The following is a 16213-nucleotide window of genomic DNA, read 5'->3' on the forward strand; positions in this document are numbered from 1 at the left end:
AACCCCAGAGTACCACTTCAAACAACATTCTGCTCATACTTAAAGGAATCATCCGGAGTAAAATGCAATTTAGATCGATTTACGGATGATTGGGAGTACATACCTAAAGCCAAACCGAAGTATCCCGAGGTCTTTATGTGGTCGGATAGAGAGTCCAGAATGAATTTCAACAAGCCAGTACCTTTCCGGAAATGTTGCCATCTTTGCTGCCAGCTTAAGGGGAAAGTCCGTAGGAGTCGATTGCCAGGTGTGCTCTGGAAATTCACAATTTCGTCGCCGTTTAAAGAAAACAAACAAAAAAACATAGTCCAGTATTTCTTTTGAAATTGAAATGAAGTTGTATGGACTGGACTATGTTTTTTTTTTTTAAATGGCGACGAAATTGTGAATTTCCTGGTTTCCCAAGCTGGTTTGGCTTTAGGGACCCTCTACTCACTACCACGTAAGTGCAATGTTGTTTGGAACTGTAGAAGAGGTATAAAAATAGCGTTTTGTAGCGGCGAAATAATATGCCCTTCTCACTTCCACGCTAACGAGCTTTGACTAAAAACGGTAACATCGAACTTTCTCAAAACACATCCGAATTACATGATTTGGATGTCAACTCAACGTATGTACTCCCAATCATCCGTAAATCGATCTAAAGTGCATTTTACTCCGGATAAGATTTAAGAACCTTAAAGGAATTAACACTACTGCAATCCTAAATATCATATCTACCGGTAATCTAATTGGCGTTCAAAGTGCAAAATTAAAAATTCCCCTCTAAGTTTGGTTTTTACTCAAAACACATTTGGAGACTTTAAGTATAAGCTGCTGGTCATTGGTCCTGATGGGACTGAAATAGAACATGCAGCCCACTGGCGAATTAAGAAAACATCAGGCTTAACACTTCTGTTAGCTAATACACAAACTCTGGATTAGAATGAGGTTTTTATGAAACTGAAGAAAGAACCATTTAAGACAAAAAAAGACCACCATATTAAGGATTTCTGGAATTGCGTGAGTTGCCAAAAGCAATACAATGTCAGTAATAACCTTATTAAAAACAAAACAAAACAAAAACAAATAAAAATAAAAGCATTACTCTGTTAAGTTTGCTGCAGTGGGTGGGATCACTACTCGCGTATCTCTTTTCAAAAGATTTGTGCCTATGGAGAGCGGATACAGTGTGCAAACTTAGTCAGCATGGCCCTGGACCGGGAGCCTGTCTCGTCTGGGAGTAGAAAAAAAAGCTGCTTAGCTCTCCTCCTCTTCCTCCTCCTCCACCTGTCTGCCTGCCTGCCTGCCCCGTCTGGCTCAGTCAGTACTCATCATCACTCACGTCGGAGTCGTCCGCCTCCACCTCTCCCTCAATCACCGACTTCTTCCCCTTGCAGCAGGAGACGACGAGGCCAATGAGGAAAACCTGATGGGGAAACAGAGAAGAATGGTAATCAAGAAGAGACCGAGTAGAAAAATGTGTAGGAGGAGGACTTGGGACTAGTCGTCTAGAGATGAGAGAAATTGAAAGGGGGCAGAGCTGTTTTGAACAGATTTCTTTTCTCTGGTAAAGCGGATCATACCTTCCTAAACAGTCCTAAAGAATCCCTATTGTACGACCCACTGTTGGCAGATCAATGTGCAAACGCGAACACGAATTAGGTTCTGTCTTGGTTTACAAACATAAAGGATAATAATGTGCAAAGAACACTCCCTCCTCGAAAGAAACCACCGGAGTCCATAATGACAGCACAAAATCACAGCGCTCCAGCGCTCGTGTTTACCAAGACACTACGCCACGACTATTTTCACCCCTGTTCTGCATGTCAACGGCAAAATAAACTTTTGTTGTTCAATCAAAGCTGCCAATACAAAAGCATGTTCCTCTTAGATTGCGCGCAGTTGGCCATTGTGTTGCGTCAGGGTTGTGGCCTCTGTTAGATCAGAAGGCATCACTCCATGGCTCGTCCTTTCAGCTGGAAGAGCCTGGAGGCAGTACGCATTGTTGGGGATGTCTGAAAGCAATCTCCAGGCATAATTAACACCTGCCTTTTTACATGATTGCGCCTTCATTATGGCTGCTGCTTTTTTGGGCCTTGATTTTCGGTTTTTCCTTTTCATGTTGATTTTGTTTTATCTTGCTGCTCATTTAATTAGAGCCTTGGTTCCCTGGTCTTTCTGCACGTATTATGATGAGGAGTCGACTGAGTCGGGAAACATGTTGACAAGACCGGTGCATCCAAATGCGGTGCTGGGTTGATGTGCCTGCAAGTATTGTCCTAGCAATCAGGGAAATTACACTGAACAGGGTAAACAAACTGCTGCCAAGGACTCTTCCCACAGACACTGACCGGAAAGGGACTGAGTGGTGCTAGCGTAGTGGCTAACAAGCTGGGCTAGCATGCAGGAGTGGGTCCGATTCCTGATTGCTGTCATTGTGCCCTTGAGCAAGGCGCTTAACCTGAGATGCTGCGGGGAGACTGGCCCTAGTAATAACTGACGTATGTAAGTCATTTTGGATAAAAGCATCAGCCAAATGAATAAGTAAGTATGTAAGACAGTATGTGTATTGTGACTGTTGATGGGTGTGCTACTGTCTGTTTCAAATCAATAAGAGATTCATTATTCCAGGATCCCATTCGTATTAACTTACAGTAATAAAGAGACTTGTCCTTTCCATGTCCACAGAACTCAAATTGCTGCTTTTCATGGAAGCTAAATTAACACTAATATGCAGAAACATGCAGGGTTAACCCCCCTCAAACACTCTGTGTTTATGCGAGCGTGTGTGTGTGTGTGTGTGTGAGTGTGAGAGAGAGAGAGAGAGAGAGAGAGAGAGAGAAAATCTACATCTTCATGGTTGTAACAGATTCCTCACATAGAGAAAACTGAGTCTGGGGTTTGCGGTTTGTGCCACCATGACGAGTGTTTCTCACTTTTGATCAGGCCTGGCTATCATTTACAGACACAGTCTGTTTTATGCTTTTGCATACATAAATGGACCCATTTGGTTCACTGATCCATTTTTTCCACATATGTAACCTAGAAGCATCTGCATCTACATGCATCTGTATCAGCATCCATTTTTAACATTGAGCATTAATGAGGCTTGAGTCTGCCTTTGCCCCTGGCTCAAATGTGTACTCTTCAGCAAAACAGGCAAACCAGGCAGGACACTTGGGGCAGTCAAGGAGACGGCCATGATGGGTCCAGTCCTAGTGTACTACTCACCGCAATGAATGCCCAGTTCCCAAAGTAGTAGATGGTGCTGAAGAACCAGAACTTGTGAAGGAATAGGTAGGATCTTGTGACTGTGCACTGATCTGGAGAAGAGAGAGAAAAAAAAAAAACACGCACACAGACACAATAATAATTTCCCAAATGTCAGAAACAATCTTCGGGGCAAATGGAGATTACATGTTTAAAGATGGTAATAGCACAGGAGGAGGGCAAGGTGTGAGCATTTGAATAATACCAACCACAGGCCTAAATAATGTGTGCAAGCAACTCAATGTGACAACTGCTATTTTTCATCATGCCACGGCACATCCTAAACGGAGGAGCGAGATGTCATGAATAAACCATGAGTCTGATTAATTAAAGTAATGAAACTATCAGACTTGTATATTTCAGAAATTAATTATTAATTGCGAAGGCATTACAAGACAAATGTACATGTAACCGCCACGTGTAGGTTGACTCCTAACATAAACCTTCAGCCCCAAATTCTCCAAGTACGCTTCACACCCCTGCCCCCCCAAAATAAACCAATGAATATGCTAAGCGTTAGCATCAGCGAGCGCATCCAGTATGCTGCTTTAAAAGCGCTATGTCCTAGGTGTAGTATGCTGCTTTTAAAGTGCTATGTCCTAGGTGACCTCAGGAGAGCCCCTCTGCTCTGCTCTGCATTTCATAAGGACCAGCCGGTGGATGGGTGGGGGCAGCTGGGAAAAGTCCGTACTCAGCCCAGAAGATCCCCCTCTTTCCATGTGGGAAAAAAATGGATCCCCTACTTTAGCACTTCAGGGATACGTAGAGGCAGAGAGGCCTCTCACTCGTTTGGTGACTGTTAAGTCAAAGAGAAGAGAGTAGACAAGAGAAGTGAGAGGAGAGGAGAGGACAAGAAAAGGAGGAGGAGATGAGAAGAGGAGAGAAAAAGGAGAGAAGAGGAGAGGAAAGGAGTAGAGGTGAAGGAAAGGAGAGAAGAGGGGATGAGAGGAAAGGAGAGGAGAGGAGGGGAGAGGAGGAGGAAAAGAAGGGTCCATTCCTGAAGCTCAGTCTGTGTGGCGTCAGCTTGGGTGCTCGTCGCGCCTGAGGTGGACAAGCAGTGGTGGCGGAGGTGGCGGTGGCGGTGACAGCGCGTCACAGGAGCCATTAGGGCCGATTAGCGCTGACGCTGATGTCCCAGCATGCCCTTTTCATCTCCTCTGGCAGACTGTCTCTTTGTAATGGGGAGAATCAGTCACAGGAGGACATCCGGAGCAGGAGCCGGAGAAAACAGAGAGGGAGAGGGAGAGGCAGCCCTGCCGGGATGGGGCTCCTCAGAGACCCCTCCATAGAGGTTCTCCGTAACCAGCGTGCGTTCGGGAGATGGAAGGGGGGCGTTTTTCAGCTGTTCTCCAACATTGGGACTTCCTTGAGCTCTACCCAAATTGACAAGCTGCCGGGCTCAGTTTTGTCTGAAAAACTTAATGCGGCAGACAGAAGATGGAAACTGGCCAACGCACCCATCCAGGAGCGACTGTGGACTGTGTTTCTTGTGAATTTTTGGAGAAAATCAGAGTGCCTATTAGAGGCTTTAGGTACTATTTCCTCTGATAACAACCCACACTGGGAAGAGACTGTTTTTCATGTCAAACACAGACCTCTGTGCTGAGCTTCTCTCTTCTCCAGTACTGGGCTGATCCTGAGAAACAGCCACACCTCTGAAAGAAGGCATCAGCCCCCTGTTTTTCCAACCAGAGACATTTCAATTTGGTCTGGGCCGACTGGATAGCTTTCTTCACACAACCGAGAGGGAGTTTTACCGTTTCACCTCAAACATGTTTTTCCGAAAGGCTGCGCATCCCCCTGACATATTTGATGTTTGGATATTTGATGTTGTTTCTTCTCTATTTTGTGTTGTGTGTGTGTGTGTGTGTGGGGCTCTGGTCTGTGAGCGATTAATGCTATTAGGGGAGGCATCCGGATGTGGCCATCACTGAGAGGCCCCGCGAGACCGGCTCCCGTCATTAATTACTGTGGTGGTGGCAGCGGCGGCATCTGCTGAAATCATGGGGATAATGCAACAGCTAATGGGGACGAGGGCAAAGCCCATCACCGGCTGAGACAGAGACAGAGACAGAGAGAGAGAGAGAGAGAGAGAGAGAGAGAGAGAGGAGAGGATGGGGGAGGAAGAGAGAAAGAGAGAGAGAGTGAGGAAGAGAGAGACAGAGAAAGAGAGGGGGAAAGAGGGAGAGAGAGAGATACAGAGAGAGAGAGAAAGAGAGAGCAAGAGAGAGAGGGGAGAGACAGAAAGAGAGGGAAGAGAGAGTGACAGCTGCGTGGATGTGTCTGTGTGACACAGCAGATTCCCTGATGACAATGCTGTTGTCAACTGGGGAGCCAGGCACAGGTAAAATAGATCAGACACAGGCCCAGGTGCAGAGGAAATGTAGCCAACACATCCTCTCTGTGAGAGACACCAAAATCAGACAGACACCAAATCAAACGCTGAGGCCTACTGTACCACCACATGGTATTACATAGTTAGGATTAAAAAAAAAAGCAAATTAAAAAGGGACAGGAGATTAGTTGCCAAACCCATATCCGAAGAGCAAATACGTACAAGGTGATGACAAAGCCCTCTCTCTCTCTCTGACACTACAAATGGATATCCCAGGGTTTTGGATGATTACATTGCAAAGCAGACTCAGAATGGCAGATTATTCATTTGGAGTCAATTTCCCCTCTGTCCCCTACGACAGCATTATACTCTTAACTTCCTCTGAATAGGTTTTTGCTCTCAATGAGTTTTGCGTTCCCAAGTGCTTTATGTTTCTTTTCTGTCAGTTGATCCAGGCACTGAAATATCACAGATACCCTGAGGCATGTTCTTTGGATTATCTCTTCAGTAACAATTTTAAAATAAATGTTGTTTTAGCATATCTTGATAATGAAACGAGACACTGCTTCCAAGCTGTCAGACTTTTGAATTTTTTTTTTTATTTCAGACTACACAGTAGAGATTTTGTTTCACCTCTGCATCACAATGTTTTACATTTCTACCTCTCTTATCTTAAGTGGCTGTCAATATCCCTGCCAACGATGCCAGTCTCAATGCCTTGAACTGCAAGAACACTGCCATGCAAAACAGCATTATTACGGCCAATAAAGATAGCAGCAGACGTAAGAGCCAGGTGAATGCCAATACGAAGTGACTAAAGCATTAAAAACACACAGCTTTGATCCCCTGCTGCCAAACCCTTGCCAAGAGACAAAAGACAATCCCATACGGAGAGGAACAGCGTGACCGTTTACGGCAACGCATGACAAAGCAATCGACGCCACGCCACCTTGCGTAATTGCCTCAGGAGCTGCGCTACGGGCGTGCGTTAATGACACCGCAGCTCTGTGCAAAGCGCTGGCGAGAGCCTGTTAACATCGCCAGAGAGGGAGAGAGAACGGCGGCCCGTGGGGGGTGGGCGAAGGAAGGGCTTGTCAGGGGACGAAACACAAGAGGGAAAAGAGGGAAAGAGGAAACGCGTGTCCCTGCCAGAGAGGATCAAGCCCGCGGCCACGTGAACGCACGCCACTCACCACACAAGCACACAAGAGGGGGAGTGCAAACATACAGGTCCTCGTGTCACCTCTTTGTTTAATTCACGGAGGTGTGTGTGTGTGTGTTTTACAAGGGCACATAGAGGGGGGGTAAAGGGCTAGGAGTGTTGGTGGGATACACACACATCACAAACACAAACACACACACACACACAAACACACAAACAAACAAACAAACAAACAAACAAACAAACACACACACACACACACAATACACACGCAGGCTCAGAAAAACAACACACATTTATTAAAGCAGAGCTTTGTGGCATGTTAAATGGCTGCTGCGTTCCGTTAACCTGATAAGAGATATGCCTGGTTTGACATGACGGCATTAAATGCCAATGATTACGCTTACCCCACTGTGAACAGACAGTTTGTCATTTGTAAAGACCTGCGTGTTTGTGAGTGTTGGAGTGTGTGTGTCTGTCTGTGTGTGTGTGCCTTTTTCACTGCGCACATTGTTTTGTGTGCACACAAATGCTCTATGCCTCTGGGGCCCAGAAGAGAGAGTGGCAGCATTCAACGAGCGAAACCTCTATTAAACAGCCATGGCATCTTTTTTTCAACACCAAACGGCACAAAAAGACTCCGTAGACATCTGAATTGAAATGCTTCAGGTTATTTTGGCCAGCTTGTGAAAAAAAGAAAGACTGAATAGAAGAGTATTATCCTCCGAAATGTCTGAAGGGATGCCGTCTCTAGGACTGGGACGGGAGCGGTCAATGACTCCATTGAAAGAGGCAGAGGGGAGGCCAGCGTGGCAAGGGCGGGTCAGCTGGTTGGAGTTCTGTTCCAACAGAGTTTAGTGATGTTTTGTGATGCGGGGGGGGCAAAGGGGTGGGGGTACAGCCAAATATGAGGGATGAGGCAGTGTGTGATGTGTGTGTGTGTGTGGGAGGGGGGGTATTTTTTTCTTTGTACACACACTGCCACATCCCTCACACACACACACACACACACACAGAGTTACACAAAAACAAAAACTCACACACACAGGCTGATGTAAGCGACACAGACAGGGACAAAAACTTCTTAACAGAGGCTTGTGTACCCCAAACACCAGCACACACACACCGAAGGGCAGTGGTGGAGATGGAGGGGAGAGTGTATTCACAGCACATCTACACTGACCGGGAGAAACTGACCAAGCTCCAACCTTGTCTGATATGAAAGCAGAATTAGAACAAGGCAAGAAAAAAATAAATACAGAACTGCATCACTCATTAAAGTAACCCCACGGAGGATTTCCCTTTTTGCCCATTTTTAGGTACAGAGTGCTCATTTAGTGCTATGGGGTACCCAATTCTTCTAAAACTGATAAAAAAAAGGGTCATTATTTTTAATGGATACAAGGATACAAGAAGTGGCAACATGTTACTGAAGTAAGAAAACAGTGAAATGACCAAGCCATCATTTATGTGTGATGGGGAAGATCACACTGACAGTGTCAGAGACTCCACACTCATTTTGATGCTACATGGACTTAGAAGAAGAGAATGAAGTCATTATTTTAATGGATACAAGGATACAAGGTGTGTTTATTGTTACATGCAGGCTATAGTTACTGGAACTGGTTCAAAGCCCAAATGCAGTGAAAGCTTGATGTCTGAACTGCAGTGTCAGCCTATCCTTTTGTCTTCATCCAGTTTATGTGTGATGGTCACATTCATTCGCAACATCCGAACCTGTCTCCAACGCACTTTCCTGTGGTTGCCTCCTCCCACTTCCACTCAACACCTTTCTCGCTAACTCAACCCTCAGCTGCCTCCTCCTCCATCCAGCCTTACTGCAGATATGCCTCATTTTTTTTACAAACAAAGTGGAAGATCCAGTCAAACAATGTGCTAGGGTGCTGGAACATCTTTTCAGCATGCCTCTCTCCGAAGAGTGTCCAGAGGGCTCCACCACATGCTTGCTGGGAGGGTCCATCAGCCCCACCATCGCCCAGCTATCGCACATGTGATCAATGTGGTGCAGTTAGGAACTACCGCCCTTTGTCTCAATTTGCCTTTCCATCCAAGGCATTGAACGAAAGCAGTCTCCAAACATGTAGAACAACCTTCTGGAGAGGGCCTTTGAGGGTTAATTATCCTTCTTGAATTTCGCTGACATGGGGAATCCTCGGTCTCTCTCTCTCCTGGTTTGAATCCTACCTCACAGGACAAGCAGTGTGCTGTATGTATGGTTTGAGGGCTGAACCTCTCAAAGACTGAATGACAGTGATGACCAGGACTGCAAGAAGTGTGTTCTTGTGTGTTTTGTGAAAATGTGTGTGTTGGGGATGCTCATCCAGCTACACTGGCTACCGGGGGGGGGGGGATCTCCTGGTTCTGCTCCACCTACTTGAATGCCCTCTACAGCTCCAGACCGCTGCCCCTCTGGCAATCAAGGACATGGGTAGATAGGGATGGAGGAGAAATCAAAAATAATACTTACTGAAAAAGTTCTATGGAGATGTGTTTTTAAACTGTCCTAAAATTGTGAGAATTGTTCTAAAACTTACTGTTGTTGAGTCGCTTTGTTAAAAAGTCAGATATGTAATGTGTGTGTGTGTGTGTGTTTTGACGTGTGATGAAATAAGAAAATAAATAAAAGGTCTTTAGCATAGGGAGAGGGATGTAAAAGTGCTAAAAGTCATGTAGGTGTGTGTGTGTGTGGAGGGGGTGTCATGAGTGCTGAGGAGTGAAAATTCAGTATAGTGTGAATTCAGAGTTGGGAAATGTTTGAGAGTGCTGAGGAGTGAATGTGTGCAAAGTCAGTATAGTGCGAGTTCAGAGTTCGGATGGCCTGGGATAAAACTTCTCCTGAGTCTCTCAGTTCTGGCTTTGTGACTACATAGGCGTCTTCTTGATTTCAGCGGTAGGAATAATCCATTGTTAGGATGAGAAGAGTCCTTCAGAATCTTTTGGGCTCTTAGGAGTACTCTTCTGGAATAGATATCTTGTAGAGCAGGGAGTTGAGTTCTTATAGTACGTTCAGCTGAGCGCACTACTCTCTGCAGAGTACTACAATCTCTAACTGTGGAGTTCCCATACCAGGTGATGATGCTACCAGTTAGAACATTCTCAACCGCTGAAGTGTAGAAGGCCTTCATGATGGATGTAGAAACTTTGAATTTCCTTAGCTGACGAAGGAAGTAGAGTCGTTGTCTGGACTTCAGAACATATTGAGTGTTAACAGTCCATGTTAAGTCTTCAGTAATGTGGACACCAAGGTATTTAAAACTTGTGACTCTCTCTACAGGTTGCCCGCTGATCATTAGTGGGGTGTAACTGTAGTTCTGCTGCTTCCTTCTGTAATCCACTACCATTTCCTTGGTTTTATTGATATTCAGTGTCAAGCTGTTAGATTGACACCACTGTGCCACCTCATCAATCTGATCCAAGTAGAGCTGTTCATTGTTGTTACTAATCAGGCCCAAGATCACTGTGTCATCTGCAAACTTGATAATGGAGGTATGACTACTGTTGGCTTTGCAGTCATATGTGTAGATGTTGTACAGCAGTGGACTCAAAACACAGCCTTGGGGAGCACCAGTGCTGATGGTTAATGAGTCAGATGTCAGACCCCCCACTCTAACCACTTGTGAACGGTTGGTGAGGAAGTCAAATATCCAGTGACACAGTGTGGTGTTCAGTCCTAAGGCCTTCATCTTTGTGACCAAGGTGAGAGGTACTATCGTGTTGAATGCTGAACTAAAGTCAATGAACAGCATCCTCACATAATTCCCATTCCCCTCCTCCAGGTGAGTTAAGGTGGTGTGCATAAGGTTTGAGATGGCATCCTCTGTAGACCTGTTGGCTCTGTAAGCAAATTGGAGGGGGTCGAAGGAGGCAGGGAGGGATGAGCAGATAATGTTTTTCACAAGCTTCTCAAAACACTTCATCACTGTAGACGTCAGGGCTACTGGGCGGTAATCATTCAGACATGATGGACTTTTGTTTTTCGGTAATGGAACAATAACAGACTGCTTGAGGCAAGTAGGAACTGTCTCTTGAGCCAATGATGTGTTAAAGATGTGAACACAGGAGCTAACTGAGCAGCGCAGGATTTCAAAACCCTGTTAGAAATTCCATCCGGTCCAGCAGCTTTTCTACAATTAACCCTCCTAAAGGCATTGCTCACATCGACCTCAGAGACACAGAAAGGTGCATCCTCATTTGCTTCACATGCTGCAGCTAGTGCAAGATAGTCTGTGTCTTTCATGTCAAAGCGAAGCATAAAAAGCATTAAATTCATCAGGGAGGGCTTTACTCACATTCATCATAGGAGGGGACTTTCTTTCAAAGCCAGTGATGGTTCGGAGTCACAGTGTATAACTACATTATGTTGCCTTAATAGCAGGACTAAAAGGGTTTAGTTGACACTACTGTAGCAAACTTGAAACTACAAGGCAGGTTTTTTTTTTTTTTTAAAGAGACATCCATTAAACCACCAAATACTTTCAGTCGGATAAATGTAAGGTATACGAGAAGAACAGTTCATACACAAGACAGACATTGTGTCTGCAATCACCATTTGTAGTTTCTGACCTCTCGTTCTTGCCAGCGGAATTGAGTTTACAAACAGGGACCTCACCTGCTCCTGCAGATAATTGGGCTCTAAAACACGCAAAGGACAAGAGAAGTCTGCAATGGCCTTTCTGCACTAATGCACCCCCACTTTGCTCACAAGGCAAGAGGTGAAACCTACTGTCTTAGGGGGGGGGGATCCTTTCAGGGAATCACTAAAGAAAACAGAGCATGTAAACAGTAGTAAAATCTAAATAGACCTTCACCTAACACATTATATTCTACACTATTATGATAAACCTGGGGTGACATGACATGTATGCCATCTAACATCACATAACCCAAATAAACATACAGCCTGTCGATGAGAAACAGCAGTTTAGAGAAAGCAGAAAGTTTTACTGGAGAGTTGGGGGACACAGGGTTCTCCCAGAATGCACTGAGGTTTTCTGACCATTTGTTTAATGAAACTAAATGGTCAAAGACCACACTTTCTGCACCCGTGATTAAAGAAAAACAGAAGCCTGTCAACAAGTCCAGATGAGAATGGGCTCTTGCGTGATTAAACGGTCGTATAATAATGCTAAGCAGCACACACTGATACCAGCCGTTAGCACTCTGCGGCAAACACTTTTCTTGATTGTTAATCATAATGAGATCATTATAGGAAATAAGGACAACACACGGTATAAAACGGTATGCAGCAGCTCCAGGGAAACTCACACTAAGATAATTACTTCCTCAGAAAAAAAAGAAAAAAAGCCTAATGACAAAGGAGTTGATTGCATCATTCATGGGGGACTGCGCATCAATGTACATATGAGTGACTGTGTGTGTGTGTGTGTGTAACCAGAGGGGGTACCCATGTCTGTGCATCGACATGGCCCTGATGAACTTTTGGGGTGTGTGTGTGTGCATGTGTGTGTGTGTGTGTGTTTATATGTGTGATACCAGGAATTTAACTTAGGTCTTTCTGGTCATTATTATTCATTATGTCAACAATTTCACAATATCACATCAAACATTACAACCCTGGCTTACACCAACAAAACTGGCTCAACTCAATTAAGCTCCAATCTCAGAGTAAAGTTAATAAAGTCTGCCTAAGAGGAAATAACAAACCAACTAATTTAAGGAAATAGTTCTGATGTTTTTCTCTTCAATTAAGTAATGGATGCCATGCCATGGGTATTAAAAAATAGGACAGACTATTTAATAGGCTCATCAGTCATCTGAAAAAGACACACACTCACTCCCACACGTGTGTGTGTGTGTGTGTGTGTGTGTACATGGAGCGATGCCCCCACTGCACAGCTGTTTGGTAGACATACCAGCCATAAGTAAGTCAGAGGGAGAGAGAGAGAGAGAGCGAGAGAGAGACACAACAACCAGACAGGTGAGTCTAGAAGGAAGACCCTCTACTGTGACCCGTTGGAAGATCTCCAGCTCCAGGTGAAGGCAAGACCAAGCACTGCCCCAAACCCATCCCCAATACCCCCATTTATACAACTACACCCCACCCCCTCCCAACACACACACACCTCCACCACACACACACACACACACCTCTACCCCAGCCCACACCATCTGTGTCCCTCCAGCTGCTCACCTGGATTACAGGCCGAGCACTCACAGATGGTCCTCTACAGTGGTCTGCCTAAACAGATTACTGTGGACACCACTGACCTGCTTCACCTTCACAGAAAGACAGAGAGAGAGATAAGAGTTGGAGAGATGAAGAGAGAGATGATGAAGAGAGAGGGGTGAATGAGAGGGAGATGAAAAGAGGTGGATAGAGAGAGAGAGAGAGAGAGAAAGAAAGAAAGAAAGAGAGATACAGAAAAAGCCTATTCAGGTGATTCCAGATTCCAGTGGGCCTCTGTCTCTCTCCTTCCATTCTCTCTTTCGCCCATTCTTTCTCTCCCTACCCCTATCTTTCTCTTGCTCTTTCTCCTCTCCATATTGAATTATTCATGCATCTACTCCAGTCTGGTCTCAGAGAAAGGTAGCGAGGCTCTGTCCAACATCTTTTCAGGGGGCCGCATTCTCTCCACTGTGGCTCGCGCCTTGTTGTTCTTCCCTTTCTGTTCCATTCCCTCTCTTCAGCAGCACCCCGCACTGCTGCTTGAGCTCTTTTCCTTTTTTTCCACGCGTATTCGTCTGTCCTCTCTAAAAAGCCCTGTCGCCACCATCACTGGAACTTTTATCATCTCCTCTCCTCTCCTCTCCTCTCCTCTCCTCTCCTCTGCCAGGGCTGGGTGAGGTGCCCTACCCTCTCTTCCACTCCAAAATGAAAACATCGGGAATCCCAGGAGGATGTCATTGTGCTCTCTCTCTCGCTCTCTGCACTCAGGTTTTGCTTTCATTGCCTGAGAGTCGTGAGTGGGTTGAATGCATAGATGGTACACGTCTAGTAGGCTCAAAAACAGAGAGGAGAGAGAGAGGGAGAGAGAGAGAGAGAGAGAGAGAGAGAGAGAGAGAGAGAGAGAGAGAGAGAGAGAGAGAGAGAGAGAGAGGAGAGAGAGAGAGAGGAGGAAAAAAGTTTGGAGAAACTAGCAGCACGACTCCAATGTATCAGTTGAAAGTAAAATCTCTCTCTCACACACACACGTAGTACACACAAACACACACACAAACAAACAAACTCACAAACATTAAAGACCATCTTTTGAGTGCCACTGCACAGGTTTTTCTTGAAAATATTTTCTTAAGTGTGATCCGAGTTGTGTGTTGCGTGTCTGCCATCCTGTTGTCTTGTGTACACTGGTGGCAGACCAAAACAGGCCTGTACCTCGCGTGTGGGCTGGAGCCAGGGCCGGCATGCCAACTTTATTAATTAAACTCTTCATTAATCATCAAGCCCATTGTAATTCTTCGCCCCGTAATTGGAGCTCTTTCATGGCCAATAAGGGATTTGCGAAGTGCACACACTTGACACTGGTGGGTGAGGACCGTGTGTGTGTGTGTGTGTGTGTGTGTGTGTGTGTGTGAGAGTTAGTGTGTATGGGTGTGAGAGAGAGAGAAAGAGAAAGAGAGAGAGAGAGAGAGAGAGAGAGAGAGAGAGAGACACGTTATAGCGACTCCAACTCCAAGCCCAGCCCAGAATGACGAGTCAAAGAGATTCATCAAGACTCTTGGCAGCGCTCACGGTGAAGGAGCCGGCAGCCTCCAATTGAGTGGCGCTTTATTTGGAGGCAGATCGTTTGGAAGTCGCTGCAGGAGTCACTGATCAATTAAATTTAATGCGTATCAAAGGTCGATATATCAAAAGACATCGCAAAGAAAGTGCACTGGGAGGCACTTTCCGAATCCTGAATGTTAAACGCTCAATCCGAGTAGAAGAGCCATACATGGATATTTCCACCATTTCTAAAACTTAAAAGGAGAAAGATGCAGTGTAGAATTAGATACACCAAAGCCAACGCTATTTATTAGAGAGATACAATAACATATAAGTCCACCAGATGATGCCACCCATAAGACTGATTGTAAATGAGTCATCCCCATCATCACCTCTCCAATCTCGTTTCACCAGACTTGTTTACATAGAATTATACTGCAGTTTGCGCATGAAGATGTGTAAAAGTATATATTAGAGGTAATACACACCCATGCATCCTTACAGCCTATTGGGGTTTGTAAATGGCATAATATCATTGCTTCAGTAAGTAGAAGAAATCCAAACATACACTGGTCAATGCCGATCAGTTTGTGCAACCTAAAGACTAGACCAAGCAGGATTTAACAATTGGAAACAATCTCCAGTGGAGAATGTCCAGACCTTATTCACTGGTAAAAACCAGGCTATCACTTCTGACCTTTGTGGTATAAATATCCTTTGAAGCTTTGGGCTTGCGGTGCTTCCGGCACTTCTGCCTACCTCTAATGACATAGACAGCATGATTCATGCTGCTCCATTTCTGTATGCTATAGACCACTAACTGGACTGTCATTTGGGGTCCAGGGCAGGATGGAAGTCTGCATGGTTCAATGTTCTTTCTAAGCAGTGCACACTAACGAGACTGAATGTTTTGATGTGTGTTTTTTTTTCCTCTTGTAGATAGGAGTACTGTGGAAAACGGTGACGTGGGCATCCATGAATTCACCTAAATTATTACGAACAATGATATATGATGTTGAACCAAGAGAAAGCAAATCTTAAATTCTGACGAGGAAAGAAAGAACAGTTTTGTAGCCTGACGAGCCAGACCCAGATCAAGATGTAGGGTCTGGGAACTCACCATTGGCAGTGCTCAATCCGAAGGGCCGGGATAAACAGTTGTCTTTCCAATTCCCTCTCCAACATAAAAAAAAAAGCTTAACTCGAGCCATGATTCAAAGACCACTGTTCGCCAGCTGCAGCATCTATCTTCTTTGTTTTCAAGTAGCAGGGAATTCACATGGAACCGTCACAACTCTGCCGTCATTATGTTCGCCGGCCCACCCATTTCGACAACGATGTTGATTGGCCTGACCGAAGTTTGGTTTTTCCAGCTCGCAAGCCAACGGAGAGTTGCTAGACTACCCTGGCTGCAATTAAATTTGCTGCACAGTTTTGTGCTTGAACATTAAGGGCCCGTCCCATTTCTCCCCCCTTAAAACTTCCACTTGGTTTTGATTGCCCTCAACATTAAGCCCCTTCGACAAGGGAAGTGGAGGTGAAGATCTTTCCCTATGAATTGGGACACCACTATATGCAAGTTAGCGTAAAACGTGTGCTCACCCACCACACGCGCCGGACGTGTCTACCGGTAGTAGCCTGCTACTATTTTCAGTCATTGTTGTGTGGGCTGTGCTGGTTTATCTACATCTGGTTAATCAACAAAGATATACATGTTCATGTGAATGCCAGAACACACACCTTAAATATTGACGAAACTAACCAGATCAGATAAATAACG

At 45.1% G+C, this 16213-nt stretch overlaps 1 protein-coding gene across 1 annotated transcript in view; it reads right to left on the minus strand.

Moving 5' to 3' along the window:
* Window positions 1-555: 555 nt before the first annotated feature.
* lmbrd1 (LMBR1 domain containing 1) overlaps window positions 556-16213 on the minus strand; it is a 91132-nt gene continuing 75474 nt past the window's right edge. Inside the window, 2 exon segments of the mRNA XM_048269702.1 lie at window positions 556-1408; window positions 3214-3305. Coding sequence (XP_048125659.1) covers window positions 1304-1408; window positions 3214-3305 — 197 coding nt within the window. The 3' untranslated portion in view covers window positions 556-1303.

This window comes from Alosa alosa, chromosome 18, assembly GCF_017589495.1.
Source record: "Alosa alosa isolate M-15738 ecotype Scorff River chromosome 18, AALO_Geno_1.1, whole genome shotgun sequence".
Classification (NCBI taxonomy): domain Eukaryota; kingdom Metazoa; phylum Chordata; class Actinopteri; order Clupeiformes; family Clupeidae; genus Alosa; species Alosa alosa.